Raw genomic sequence first — 15181 nt, forward strand, 5'->3', positions numbered from 1 at the left:
TCACGTTCAACTGTGAGGGGCTGTGTGCTGTTCCAAATGGACCCTCATCATCATATTCGTCGTCACCCTCCAAGAGATGTACTGGAATTAGAGGGGTTATCTTACTAGGAGAAGTGTGCTCCAGAGTAATTCTTGTTTTTTCCTGACTTCTGCACTATTTTTCCCTCGTCGACGGCATGATAGGAGCAGCCGTCGAAGCTGTCTGTGTTGAAATCTTAACCGTCGACAGTATCGTCGTGGAAGCTAACATCGACGGGGTCGTCGTTGATGAAGACGGCAATGAGGAGACCGTGGTTACCATCATAGAGAATGACGATGTGTAGGTCTTTGTTGACGATGCAGTTGTCAATGCTATCCTCGTCGATGGTGGATGGCTCATCGTCGATGTTGTAGTCATCAGAGAGACCGTCAACGGTATTAATCCAGAAACTGTCAACGACGGTGGAATGGACCTCGCCGGTGCCATTGTCGATGAGGATGTCGTCGACAGTGGGGTTTTGGCAAGTGGTCTGTCAACTGTAATAGCAGAGGAAGGCCTTTTAAATGTTTCAGCTGACTTAGGAGGAGCCACAGATGACGATTTTTTAGACCGCTCAGAACTGCTGACATGGCCTCATTTCCCTTTCCTGGAGAATTTATGAGGTGATGAAGGAGGACTGTGGCCTTTGTAAGACCCTGAGGTGGTGTTTTTGTAGGTCTTTCTTGGCTGCTCTGAGGAAGACCTTGAATGAGGAGATCTAGGTCTTTTAGATGATTTTCTGGAGGATGTGGAAGAATCATAACTGTCGGATTCAGAGACTGAGTTGTCTCTAGATGTAAGTTTTTGCAGCCATATCAATAATCTGCCCTCTCTATCCTTCAGGGTTTTAGAAGAGAAGGTGTGACATACCTTGCAGTCTTTGGCAGAGTGATCTGGGTAAAGGCAGTATATGCAGATCTGATGAGGGTCTTCAGAGTTTAATCTCTTTTTCCTGCAGGTCTTGCACAATCTGAACAAACCCTTCTTTTCCTTGTCAGACATGGTGTAGGCCTTATCAGCAATCAGTCAAACTTAGTTTTGAAGAGTATAACTATAAAGTTATTCTAAAAGATGAGAAGAGCAGAGCTCTGAGGAGAGTCCCTAGCATGACGTATGTTAGAAACTCTGAGGAAGTGGAGCTTCTCTCAGGAAGGTTCTAGAGGGTAGCGTCGCCTGATTGGTGGGCCCTGAAGTTTGGTCCTTTTTTCTTAAAATGGCTCTGACAGAGTGCTAAACTGAGAGGCCTAGGGGCCTTTAGGTTTAAACCTATGTTAATACTACATAATTAAAGATACCGGGGTCTCCCATCTCGACGAGGGGGAATGATTCAAGCATGTGAATCTATGAAAGATTCCAATACAGAAGAACTAAAGTTACAAATAAGTAACTAGTTTTCTTATATCCTATGGCACTTGTAATGCGGCAGACTGGATATCTGTTACATTTCTGAGGGAGTATCCTAGAATCCAGTCTGCCAAACTCTAAATCAGGCCCTAAGTTTCAGAAGCAGCCATCAGGGCAGAAAAATAATTCTGTTCAAAAGGCACATTTTGTTTTGAGGCGAGGTAGCTGGGTTTCGGCGGACAAAGAAGTCAGGTCCTGCAACATTTTCCATGGAGGAGAAAACTTGCTTTATTTTTCGACTCCATAACTGATATATTTGTAACCAGGATACTTGCCCTTTTAGGATTAACAGGAACGCAAACAGTATAGCAGAGAGGATACTGTTTTAAAAGCAAGTGCTTTGCAGGCTACGGAAGCAACAGTCTAAACACACACAGTAAAAATATATAGTCAAAGGGCCACATCACATAAAGGGTGCACTGCAGGTGGCAATTTAAGACAAGTCTGTGCCGCAGTTTTGAGGTGACTGGTGTCTTAAATAGATGAAGGGCTTACAACCTTAGACTGATAAATGTTTGCTTGTTATAAGAACACTCGAGACATTCTGCATTTGGCAGGAAATGTATTAACATCTGTTGACAATGCTAAAGTAAACAACAAAATATAACACATCACCACCTCAAGAAATCAGCTTTCATAATACGGTAGTGCAAGGGGTTTGCACCAAGCAATGCCTCGCCTAGCACCAATGACATGAAATAGCAGCAGCCAAAAGTGCTTTGTGATCCGGCTCAAGATGAACAATTAAAAAAAAAATCATGAAATATGCACGGCAGGGGGGATTCATCACACACATACCCGGGTTTTTGTTGCACAATAGAGCCAAGCGAGAGTTTTGTGCTTCTCATGGTACTCAAAATCTGCATTAGATATTTCTGCAATAAAGTAATTAGGGCATGTCTGAGTTGTTCAGGGGTGCTGTGTTGGTTCAGGGAGTCAGTGAAGAGCCTGATAATGACAGAGTGTGATAGCACAGGCCCATTTGTAAGCCTGGAGAGAACTGATGATGCCCCTGTTTTCTTGTATTTTTGCTCCACAGATGTACTGGGCACTTATCAGGGCTGCTCCGTCTTGAGAACTGCCTTCAATACATTGGGCTACAGACTTTTTCATTTCAGGTAAATAATTTTCTAGACCTTAGCCTTTTGCTACATCTGAGAGGTATGGGGCGTGTATACAGACTGGACATGTGACGGTGCCATGCAATGATCGACGCTGTGTGATTAGACTACACACACCTGACGATGTGGAGTAGCGACTGCCTTTTTTTTACATGCTTTTGAGGTTAAATAATTCACATTCCTTCCCTTCTTTCTTGTTTTGGTTGTGTTTATATAGAGCTTTTAATATACTCTCTTTGATAATTAGGAGTTTTTTTTCTGCTGATACAGTGTATGATATACTTCACCCATTTCGCTTTCTTGAAATCGGGTTTTTATGGACTTAAATGTCTTTTCCGGAGGTAATTATGCGTTATGAAACCTTCTCCTATATATCTTTTCTTTGTGCTCGTTTGATGCAGAACGCTCTGACCATCAAGGGTGTTATTGTTTTGCTGACTGTCTTGCACTCCTTTTTTCTCACGAGTTAGGGGTCCCTTCATGGCACAACTCCTCATCTTTGTATTCTTTCTATGTGCCAAGACTATTGGTACACATTTCCGGTGCATTTCATCCTCCTTGGTTCTTTGGGTGAACTGGTGTTGATAACAACCCTCTTCATAAATGGAGTAGTTTTAGCAATGTTTGTGAATTTACTTAATGATACGGTTTATGTAGTTCCATATGCTTTTGCAGCCTTGAAAACGTTGTCAAAAGACGAAACACATGTCGGCTGCCTGTTCTGTGTGGATTAAACTTCAATTTCCTTAACGGACTATTACTTCTTTGTTTACCAATTGGGAAATCATGTTGTCTTGCTACTGCTATTCTAATTACATGTTTCTACTCTAGAATTTTATGTATATCTATGTGGGTGTAGGAGTTTCTCTCACAACGCTTCTGGCACTACTTGGGTAGCGTGGTGTCTCCTACCTATTGAGCAGACAAGGAATACTTGCCTGCAATAATTGGTTAGAAACGGGAAGTGCAGTATTGGCTCTACCCCTGCTACCTTCTCTTCTTTTTGGATATTCATAAATGCATTTGTACAGGTGGAGTCCTAGTTTTTCATAACTTTTACTAATCATGGATCATAGAAGAAATGAACTGTATCATATTTTAAAGGCAGCTTGCTTCAAGAAAATACAAATCGCTAACTGGGAAACAAGAAAGTGCAAACAATTATATATAAAACACCGGCACTCACCCATGAAGGCCCATTTAAGATCAAAGTGTTGTGTTTGTTATGAATGCTGTGTATTCTCCTTTCCTGTCGGCCCTATTCATTCCTGGTGGGCAGGCTCGACTTTTGGCACTGGCACTTGTTTAGAAAGAAGTGTTATATTTTCCTCTTCCTCCCCAAATCTTTTATGGACCCATTTTGCTTAATCCTAAACAGACTTCCTCTGAGGGTGATACGACTGCCGGTGCTTTGGACCTGCTCGCTGAGAGTGCTCTGACAAATGTTGATGTGGGTCCTGTATTACCAGGCCTCCCACTTTGGGCCCTCCTCACGCAGTTTGGGGGAGTTGAGGGGGGTTGCCTATAAGTCTAGGTCGAGGGGAGCTTAGATCTGATTGCCACACTTTATGTGGATGGTATGTTGGGCCTCTTCGAAGATCTATGCACTGAGTCTGACCTGCCGGCAGGGCAGTTTCTATTATATGGTACTCTATTTTCGGTGGTGCATGGACTTTGGGGGAGGCAAGAGGAGGAGCCACAGCCACTTTGTAGTTGGCAATTTCTCTGTAATGTTACAAACACTTGAAGACTGGTCTCAGGACTATACAGGGTGCTGCATGCAGATGTCCTCTCCACCCCTCACGTTACTGGATGAACAATGCAAAACTGACCTGGGTTCCCCTTTAACTGATGGATGGGCTAAAATGTGAGACGTGGCGCACAAGATATCCCACAATACCCATTTCAAATGTATTTACTATTATGTATTGCATCATCAAGCTTACCTCACAACCCAGAAACTTAGTGTCTGTTTCCCGACGACTACCCTGGGGGTCTTCGCTGACATGCTGATAATGGGGATCTTCTTCACATGTTAGGGAGTCGTGCTCATTTAACCTCTTGTTGAACGGAGGTGGTGCACTTTCTTGCCGAGGTTAGGGACTGCTCCCCGACCCTCTCATCCAGGTTCACCTGCTGGACCTGTATCCCTGGCCAGCTAAATATAAAGTCTCAACCCAGTTCACTAATTTGGCCCTAGTGTTGGCCAAGCACAGACTCACGATGCACTAAAATAGGCTACGGACCATAAGATTGAGTGCTGGAGGGCGGACCTAATGAGAGAGGAGTGCGCTACTGTAAGAGGCACACCAGGGCAGAAAACATCTGGGAGAGCTTGGGAAGCGCTACTGGCTGACCTGCAGGGAGATTCAGTTGAGAGTGATAATTCTACCTCTGATTAGCTAAGGGCATGAATGGGAGCTGTGCTAGACAGTGTTGTCGATAAAGATGCACTTTCTGTGAGTTTTTCACCTACAAGGCAACTCCAGAGCAGACTATCACTGTGGAAGAACCAGCATGGAAATGTTGGGGTAACTGTGGAACACGTTTCTAGCAATGGTGTAGGCCCTAACTCTTCAAATGCCACTATCTGGGCCACTATTCTTCTGAACTACACTGGAACCTGACAATGGATGGAAGTAATCTATATTAGTAACTAACTCTCAGACTGTATCCAATCAACCATGTAACTAACTCCCTTGGACATAGGAGGCTGCATCTGGAAGCGGCTTGATCTACCTTCAATGCTCACTGCCTGGTACAAGCGTGTGATGTTTTTGGAATGGACTGACACAGAGGTCTAGCTTGTCCTTTGGGGTTTCTTTTTTGCAGACTTGAGGGTCTGGAAGGGAGCCTAGGGAACTATGAGTTGTTGGGAGGGACATTTAGCTTTTTCTCAAGTGGTCCGTGCTTGAGAGACTTACCTAACCCAATAAGATTTATATCTACCTTTTCCACAGTGCTTTCAATAGGCCAATAGCTGTGTTGAGCGTTGAAAAAATAGATTCATAGATCTAGGGTGCAATGAGACCCTTTCATAAAAAAAGAAATACTAAGGAAAACATTAATAGATAAATCATTTGTTTTATATGTGAACCTGAAAAACGGTTTGGAAGGGAGGAAGAGCGAGTTTTATTATTAGGAAAATCCACCATTGCACAAGTGAACAGAGAGGCTGTACTTTGCACACCCTTCTGACTGATTAAATAACCACAAAGAAAGCTACCAACAGCAAAAGAGGTTGACGGTTAGATTTATGCATAAGTTTAAATAGAGAGTCCATCAATTTGACAAAACTTCATTGAATAACCACTGTGAATCGTCTTCTTACTGAGGCAGACTAATGATAATATACTAGCAGTGTATGTTCTAGACACATAACTTCTTCAGCATGTTTATCTAGACACCAATCTTAAGATCCCATCAGTTTGAAAGAAACAAAAACCCAATTGATGAATGCATAACCACTGCAAAAGAAGGGTCTCCGATTGAATGAAGATGTTTGTTAGCACGTGACAATTGATTCTCCATTCTTGCACAATAAATCGTTGTAGTCAGTCTGCATTCACATTTTGCAAACAGTGATAATAAATAGATGAAATCTGCAAGTTCCATTCCAGAAGCTATTGCCAAATAGTTTGAGCTTCCTTTAATATAGTTGTGGACATTGTTACTCCTTATTTGTTGGGAGAGTACATTATTGAGTGTTGTGTTGCATTTCCAATGACTGCTTTCAACTAGAGGGTGTCACAATTAGGTCAGGGATAAAGGAATGACCCTCAGTTTCAGCAAGCTAATGAGGTTATGATTCTTCCTTATCTTGAGGCCACATTCCTTAAATCGTAAGAAGGTTCATGTGGACACATCATCCTAGTTGATTCACGAAAGGAGCATTCTTTGTCATTTTCTTTTTTTGATTTTGTAGGAACATGGGCAGTATTGGAAGATCAGGAATTACATTAGTATCATTAATTGTCTTTCAGTAGCCAGTTGTCCAAGTATGAATAGAGAAACATTCTTGTTCTTCTCAAGCAAGCTGCACCATTGCCAAGTGCTTGGATAAGGCTCATAGTGCAGGCTTCAGACTGAGGGAAAGTACATTGTACACCATTCTTGTACTCTCAAAAGTCTTTATCTTCACAACTGGCATATGGAAATACTCATACTGGGAGCTTAATGCCTACGTTAACCCTCAGAGCTACAGACGAGGATAGTTATTTTGCAAGGCCCATCTTCTGAGCTATTCCTTTATTATCTATTTGTTTGCAGATTTGGGGCATGAGGTGGCACTTAAACTGCATGCCTCTCTATGCTTCTTTCTTTTTCCACTAAAGATAGAGAGGCACATGCCTTTGATCCTTAGTAGTCATTAATATCTTTTTACTGCTCCTGAAAAAGGCCCTCTTTTTTCTTGATTTGATCAGAAAGGCGTTTATGAAGTTGGAAAAAGAGAAAACTCCAAATGTGACTCCTAGGATACCAATGCTAGAGCCACCAAAGAACTGACAGAGATCTTGCAGAGCTTCACAGATAGCACGTCTGCATTCGAGGGACAGTAGTGTCTGTTTAGCTTCCCAGTAGGTATGTTTAAAACACGACTGAAGGTAAAGACAAAGCCTGTTTGCAACATTTTGTAGGGGATATTGGGGATGTAGAATACCCATACCATTCTGAAGCTAGGCTCATATTTCCAGAAGGATGTTGAAACTTCTTGATGGAAATATATGCATAATGTCACAGTCTTTTCTGTAAAACATGAAGCAACATCGAGAAAGACATGCAAGTCTCTAGACAGCAAACTTCTCAATGTTTACTGGTAGTGATTATGAGGTTGCCTTGATTTAGAAAGACCCCTGAAGGTATTAGAACAGTTCCCAAAATGCTCTCAAGTGGAGGGATGCTTCCCAGTCCATCCTACTGTGATGGGCCTCTGAATTAGAAGGAGTGTTTGTTTTTTCCGAAAGGGGAGCATCTGTGCTTTCTTATTATGGCCATCTTATCCCTCAATTCAGTTTCTTGGGTCCCTTACAATGCTGGGAAAGCATATCCTAAGAAATGTAACACTCCTTAAGAGTGTGAATAACCAGAAGTCAAAGGATGCACAGAAAATGTGTAGATCATTCATGGACATTTGGCAACTGAAGGAGAGATATACATTACAAAGAGTTTTTGTGGGGCATGAAGGGGAAAAACTGCTGTGGATCAAAACAAATATGACCATCGTACCTCCACACAAGAGCTTATAAATGTTTCTGGGCCTAGCTTTCAAAATTAATTGGAATATTAACAACATAAACTACTGCCATTAGATAGGCAACTGATTATACATATTTTTTTGGAAAGAACTATTTATCTTTAAAAAGTACTCCGGGAGCCTGAACAAAGTCATATATCTCAATGTTCCATCAAGATCTCATGATGAGGAACTTGTAGGATCTTACTATCTTCCTCCTATTTACAAGGACAATTCAGAGGCTCAGACGAAAGTATGTATCACAAACAACTCTCATTGCAGAGATCTGAAGACATTCTAGAGGATCAGAGCATTGTGTGTATAGCTTATCTGTGCATGCATATGTGAGCTAAGGGATATCAGTCTGCACCTGAACATACACTTAGCAAGCTATATGCAGTCTGCAAATGCACACACAACATATGTCCGGTCTTCTTATTTGTAAGGGACATGATATATGATAAGTCTGCAACAACAGACACTGTGTATATTGAGTCTGCACATGCACACGCAACATAGTGTATATCCTGCGTGAACATACATACACACAATATGAGGCATATCATGGCAGTACATGCATACAATATATGTAAGTTTTGTTCTTTGCATATCATTTTTGGTAAAACACTATATAAGCACTTTAAAGTATAAAAATCTTGTTTCCACTTGGGCACCCTTGACCTGAGTTATACCTTCCCTGCACATGCATACACAGCATGAGGTATATCCTGACGGCACATGCATAAACATGCCTTGTCGCACATCCTGGCAGTAGCCAATATATCTAACATAATCTTTACACTTTGAAAATGCACTTAGCTGCAGTCCACTCTAAAATAACGAAGTCTTGTCTGCAGATGCGCACAAATGACATGAGTTATAGCCTATGTGCACATGCACACTTAGCATGAGGTATATCCTGTCTGCACATGCAAGCACATGTAGTGGTGCATGTACGTGCACCACTTGTGAGTACAAAAGCAGTCTGCATTTGCAGACGTGTAAAGGTTTATATAGCTCTTAACATACCTAAACACAAAGCATAATGCATACATACTTTCTGCAGATTCACACACAAAATAATGAATGAATTTACTGTGAAGGAACACTAAGACCCTCATTACCTGTTGACCGGGCTTTGTAGCAGAGATACAGGAGGCCGGAATTAAATTTACTGGCTAGTATCTCAATTGCAATGCACGGTCATTAGGAGTTTTTTCCCAAATGGAGAATAACTGCTCACACCCAGAACACACACATTTACCAGGTGCTTTTCTGAGCAGCTTTTCATTGTGTAGGTGAACAAAACACAGACATTTTCTGCCTGCTCTCAGCAGGAAGAAAATGTCAGTGGAACTGCTGGTAGGGGTGTTGAATGGCAGGGCTTGGGTGGACGGCAAGCTTGTGCCTGTCCTGGCATGGGGATAGCATTAACTGCTCTCCCTGGATTGCTGCAGCAATCGGGGGAGATTGTGGGGTGAGGGGGTGGCTGTGCAGTGTTGCTGGCCACAGCTCCAGTCCCTGCGGCATCTTGGAGAGACCCGTTTTCAGCAGCCCAGAATTATTAGATCCTGGAATTTTAAGGTCCAATAATACTGGGCCGAAAACTGACATAAAGGGCAAATTATGATTTTTAATCCGGAGTTAATGCTGACACTGGTTAGAGAAATGGCTTTACTCGGAGATTGTAGTTATGTTTGAGGTTCAAGTTGACAGTGACTATGTGAATGGACATCGTGGCAGTTGTAAGGGTCCCCTTGCTATGGTGATGGACATCATGGCGGTGGTAAGAGTACCCCTGAGCCTGGAGATTGTCACAAAAGACAGAGAGTCTTTGATGTTGGAGATCAGCTGGATATCAGTGGTTAGAGGGCTTTGAGGTTAGACATAATCAAAGAGGGTAAACTGCCGTAGAAGCTGTAGGTCATATCAGAGATTTGAGCACCTGAAAGTGGAAAGAGTGCCCTTCACACTGGAGATGAAAATTACACTGAACCTCAATATCATGGCACAGGTCAATGTACCCGTAAGCAGGGGGGGAAGACTAGAAGTCAGGCAAGTCTTCTAGATTTAGATAGCTGGCTGAATACCATTAAGATAAAGGATTGTAGATGATGTTGATGAGAGTGGTGAAATAGTTTGGAATTTTGTGGTTGTAGTAAAGGTTGAAGGTCAAGCAAAGCTCAGACTTCATTGTAACTCATGCCAGAAGTTGGGGCTTAATCCGGAGGTATGCAGTTGTTGAAGGTCAGGAAGGTGTTGGAGTTCAGGCAGAAGGTCGAGATTGTGTAACTTTGAGTAAAAAGGATAGAGCATATGTTGCTGGCCAGTGGCAAAGTTCAGTAGTCAGACGTAGCCCTGACAGAGACTGAAGAAATCAGAAACGTAGTTACAGGTGAGGTACAGGTTGATGGTTATAGGACATTCAGTTAGGTGATCAAGCAAAGATTGAAGTACAGGCTGAAGTTGGAGGTTAGGGAGATGCTGAAGGTTAGACAGAGGCTGGAGGCCAGGTGAAGGAAGAGGTTTAAAGTCAGGTAGAAGCGGGGGGTCAAGCAGACCTGGGTCGTGCGGACATTGGAGGGCAAGCAGTGGTAGGTCAAACAGAGGTTGGATGTCAGATGAAGGTAAAAGATCTGGTAGATGTCTAAGTGCCGTAATAATGGAAGTCAGCCAAGAGGATAACGGTCATGGCAAAAGCTGATTTCAGGGTGACAATTAAGGTCAAAGGTTAGAGTTAAGGCAGAGGCAGGGGCTCAGGCAGAGCTTGGGGCCAAGGCACATACCGGGGGTCAAAGTGGACTACAGTGTGATGATATGTTAGCTGAAAGTGATGCAATCCTTCTTCCCCAGTTTTTACACATGACCGAAATCATGCAACACTTATGATTGCTCAGATATGAAAGAAACATACCATTCATCTGTGATGGTGAAAGAGAATAGTCTCGCTCATTGTAACGGCGGTCCCCTTTCAGACAACGACTCTGACGCCTTGATCCTTCCAGCATGTTCACAATTTCACTCCTGTCGATATTCCGCAAAGCTGTGTACAAACTCTCCACTGCAGAAACAGAAGAAAATAATCATGACATATAAAATAAATTATATATAACAAATACACTTCAGACAATTGACAGAGAAACAGAGAAAACCTCTGCTTCCAGCACACCAAATACATTTTGCCTCGGGCGTTGGTGGTCCGTGGAGTGGGGGGGTCCATATTATGTAAAAAAAAAAATTAAAAAAAAAAGTCCCTGAGAGGTGGCGGTCACTGGGTCAGGAATAAGCCTAGGTGGGGTGACATTTTAAACATACACCACAATCTAGCAAACCGAGGGGCGACACTGCAGAATTGCGGTAAAAATCTTTTTTTTTAAAGTGTTTTGTTGCTCTTGCGGGGTCCCTCAGGGACCCAAGCACCAGAGCTAAGTGGTCAGAGTGTCCCTACCCTGGCTCCTTTTATTTTTATGTCTTTTTTTTTTTTTTTCTGTGACTCGACTGAAGCTGAGTCCCAAGATGGCTGCCATCACTTCATGGCAGAAGTGCTGGCAACCAATCAGAGCTTCACAGTTTTGGGATGACCCATTAAGGGGGGGCGGAAAAAAAAGTGGGGGTCCAAAAACGTGTGTTTCCCATGTTAATTCCCATTGGAGGTTTGAAAACGACTACAGCCTGAACAGCTGGATGGAATTACACCAAATTTGGAAAAAAGGTAGGGTTCAGTACACAGATTACGCTTTTGCATATTTGGTGTAAATCCGTTCAGTAGGTTTTGAAATATTAGAGAAGACATACATTTGTATATCTAGGACTGCGGATCCGTCACATCGATTGTGGCGAATTCGTGAAAGCACGTGTGTAGGAAGGTAGCCTCTTTCTAGCCTTGTTACCCCCACTTTTGGCCTGTTCGTGAGTATATGTCAGGGTGTTTTCACTGTCTCACTGGGATCTTGCTAGCCAGGGCCCAGTGCTCATAGTGAAAACCCTATGTTGTCAGTGTGTTCGTTATGTGTCACTGGGATCCTTCTAGCCAGGACCCCAGTGCTCATAAGTTTGTGGCATATATGTGTTCCCTGTGTGGTGCCTAACTGTCTCACTGAGGCTCTGCTAACCACAACCTCAGTGGTTATGCTCTCTGTGCTTTCCAAATTTGTCACTAACAGGGTAGTGACTAAATTTACCAGTTCACATTGGCATACTGGTACACCCATATAATTCCCTTGTATATGGTACTGAGGTACCCAGGGTATTGGGGATCCAGGAGATCCCTATGGGCTGCAGCATTTCTTTTGCCACCCATAGGGAGCTCTGACAATTCTTACACAGGCCTGCCACTGCAGCCTGCGTGAAATAACGTCCACGTTATTTCACAGCCATTTACCACTGCACTTAAGTAACTTATAAGTCACCTATATGTCTAACCTTCACCTGGTGAAGGTTGGGTGCAAAGTTACTTAGTGTGTGGGCACCCTGGCACTAGCCAAGGTGCCCCCGCATCGTTCAGGGCGAATTCCCCGGACTTTGTGAGTGCGGGGCACCATTACACGCGTGCACTATACATAGGTCAATACCTATGTATAGCGTCACAATGGTAACTCCGAACATGGCCATGTAACATGTCTAAGATCATGGAAGTGTCACCCCAATACCATTCTGGTGTTGGGGGGACAATTCCATGATCCCCCGGGTCTCTAGCACAGAACCCGGGTACTGCCAAACTGCCTTTCCGGGGCCTCCACTGCAGCTGCTGCTGCTGCCAACCCCTCAGACAGGTTCTGCCCTCCTGGGGTCCAGGCAGCCCTGGCTCAGGAAGGCAGAACAAAGGATTTCATCTGAGAGAGGGTGTTGTACCCTCTCCCTTTGTAAATAGGTGTGAAGGGCTGGGGAGGAGTAGCCTCCCCCAGCCTCTGGAAATGCTTTGATGGGCACAGATGGTGCCCATCTCTGCATAAGCCAGTCTACACCGGTTCAGGGATCCCCCAGTCCTGCTCTGGCGCGAAACTGGACAAAGGAAAGGGGAGTGACCACTCCCCTGACCAGTACCTCCCAGGGGAGGTGCCCAGAGCTCCTCCAGTGTGTCCCAGACCTCTGCCATCTTGGAAACAGAGGCACACTGGACTGCTCTGAGTGGCCAGTGCCAGCAGGTGACACCAGAGGCTCCTTCTGATAGGCCCTACCTCTCTTGGTACCCAATCCTCCTACCTGGTAGCCAAACCTCCTTTTCTGGCTATATAGGGTCTCTGCTTTGGGGAATTCTTCAGATAACGGATGCAAGAACTCACCAGAGTTCCTCTGCATCTCCCTCTTTTCCTTCTACCAAGGATCGACCACTGACTGCTCCAGGATGCCTGCAAAACTGCAACAAAGTAGCAAGACGACTACCAGCAACATTGTAGCGCCTAATCCTGCCGGCTTTCTCAACTGTTTCCTGGTGGTGCATGCTCTGGGGGTAGCCTGCCTTCACCCTGCACCAGAAGCTCCGAAGAAATCTCCTGTGGGTCGACGGAATCTTCCCCCTGCTAACGCAGGCACCAAAAGACTGCATCACTGGTCCTCTGGGTCCCCTCTCATCCCGACGAGCGTGTTCCCTGGAACACAGCAATTCTGTCCAAGTGACTCCCACAATCCAGTGACTCTTCAGTCCAAGTTTGGTGGAGGTAAGTCCTTGCCTCCCCACGATAGACTGCAAAGCTATGTACCGCGTGATTTGCAGCTGCTCCTGTGCACTATTCCAGGATTTCCTTCGTGCACAGCCTAGCCTGGGTCCCCAGCACTCCGCCCTGCAGTGCACAACCTTCTTTTGTAACTTCGCGTGGACTCCGCTTCACTCTTCTTCTAAGTGCCTGTTGGGGTACTTCTGCGGGTGCTGCCTGCTTCTGTGAGGGCTCTCTGCGTTGCTGAGCACCCCCTCTGTCTCCTCCTCCAACAGGTGACATCCTGGTCCTTCCTGGTTCTCAGCAGCACCCAAAAACCTCTACCGCGACCCTTGCAGCTAGTAAGGCTTGTTTGCAGTCTTTCTGCGGGGAAACACCTCTGCAAGCTTCATCGCGACATGGGACATCCGTCTTCCAAAGGAGAAATCCCTGGTCCTCTTCTTTCTTGCAGAACTCCAAGCTTCTTCCAACCGGTGGCAGCTTCCTTGCACCTTCAGCTGGGGTTTCCTGGGCTCTTGCCCCCCTCATGGACACTGTTCCGACTACTGGACTTGGTCCCCTTGTCTTACAGGTACTCAGGTCCAGAAATACGTTGTCAATGCACTGCTGGTGTTTGTTCTTCCTGCAGAATCCCCCTATCACAACTTCTGTGCTCTCTGGGGGTAGTAGGTGTACTTTACTCCTACTTTTCAGGGTCTTGGGGTGGGGTATTTTTCTAACCCTCACTGTTTTCTTACAGTCCCAGCGACCCTCTACAAGCTCACATAGGTTTGGGGTCCATTCGTGGTTCGATTTCCACTTTTGGAGTATATGGGTTGTGTTGCCCCTATACCTATGTGCTCCTATGGCAACCTATTGTAATTCTACACTGTTTGCATTACTTTTCTTGCTCTTACTTACCTGATTTGGGTTTGTGTACATATAACTTGTGTATATTACTTACCTTCTTACTGAGGGTACTCACTGAGATACTTGTGGCATATTGTCATAAAAATAAAGTACCTTTATTTTTAGTAACTCTGTGTATTGTGTTTTCTTATGATATTGTGCATATGATATAAGTGGTATAGTAGGAGCTTTGCATGTCTCCTAGTTCAGCCTAAGCTGCTTTGCCATAGCTACCTTCTATCAGTCTAAGGTGCTAGAAACACCTCTTCTTTACTAATAAGGGATAACTGGACCTTGTACAAGGTGTAAGTACCGCTGGTACCCACTTCAAGCCAGGCCAGCCTCCTACATTGGTTGTGCAGCGGTGGGATAAGTACTTGTAACTACTTACCACTTGGTCATTTTGTACTTTTCATAAGAGAATCATATACCAAACAGTTCAGTGTATGTACACATAACCAAAAAGTTTGCTTTTCTTCCCTAAAAACATTTTACAAAGTTCTGAAAATTTTCCTAAAACTTCTAAACGTTTTCTAAAAGTTAGAAAACATTTTTTTGGCTCTGTGCTTTAAAAAGTTGTGAAACTTTTTCTCTCTTCTCACTATCTCTAAACCTTTTTGCAATCAAGTCTGTGGTAGATTTTGCTCCCAAAACTGTCAATGCTACTTATGACATTTGTAATTACAAGAGCTTAAGGAGTTTCTGCCTAGATAGAGGTTTAGTTATAGGAAAGAACCCTACAAAAGAGTTTCTGTATAACATGCTTATGGTGAATGACCAGAACCAGTCTGGTCCATCCAATGAGAGGTTAATAGAAGCTTCCCAGTCTGATTCAGAGGAACCCCCTGAGGAAGCTGGGGAG

The 15181-nt window shown here is 44.0% G+C and overlaps 1 protein-coding gene across 5 annotated transcripts in view; it reads right to left on the reverse strand.

Annotated features, from left to right (window-relative positions):
* The window catches only part of ANK1 (ankyrin 1), an 869955-nt gene that overhangs the window by 370755 nt on the left and 484019 nt on the right, over positions 1–15181 (reverse strand). For all 5 annotated transcript variants that reach the window (XM_069214086.1, XM_069214083.1, XM_069214082.1 and 2 more), the window contains one exon: positions 10692–10838. In XM_069214086.1, the coding sequence (XP_069070187.1) occupies positions 10692–10838 (147 nt within the window). The remainder of the gene's footprint in view (positions 1–10691; positions 10839–15181) is intronic.

The sequence above is a fragment of the Pleurodeles waltl genome, chromosome 11 (genome assembly GCF_031143425.1).
Source record: "Pleurodeles waltl isolate 20211129_DDA chromosome 11, aPleWal1.hap1.20221129, whole genome shotgun sequence".
Classification (NCBI taxonomy): domain Eukaryota; kingdom Metazoa; phylum Chordata; class Amphibia; order Caudata; family Salamandridae; genus Pleurodeles; species Pleurodeles waltl.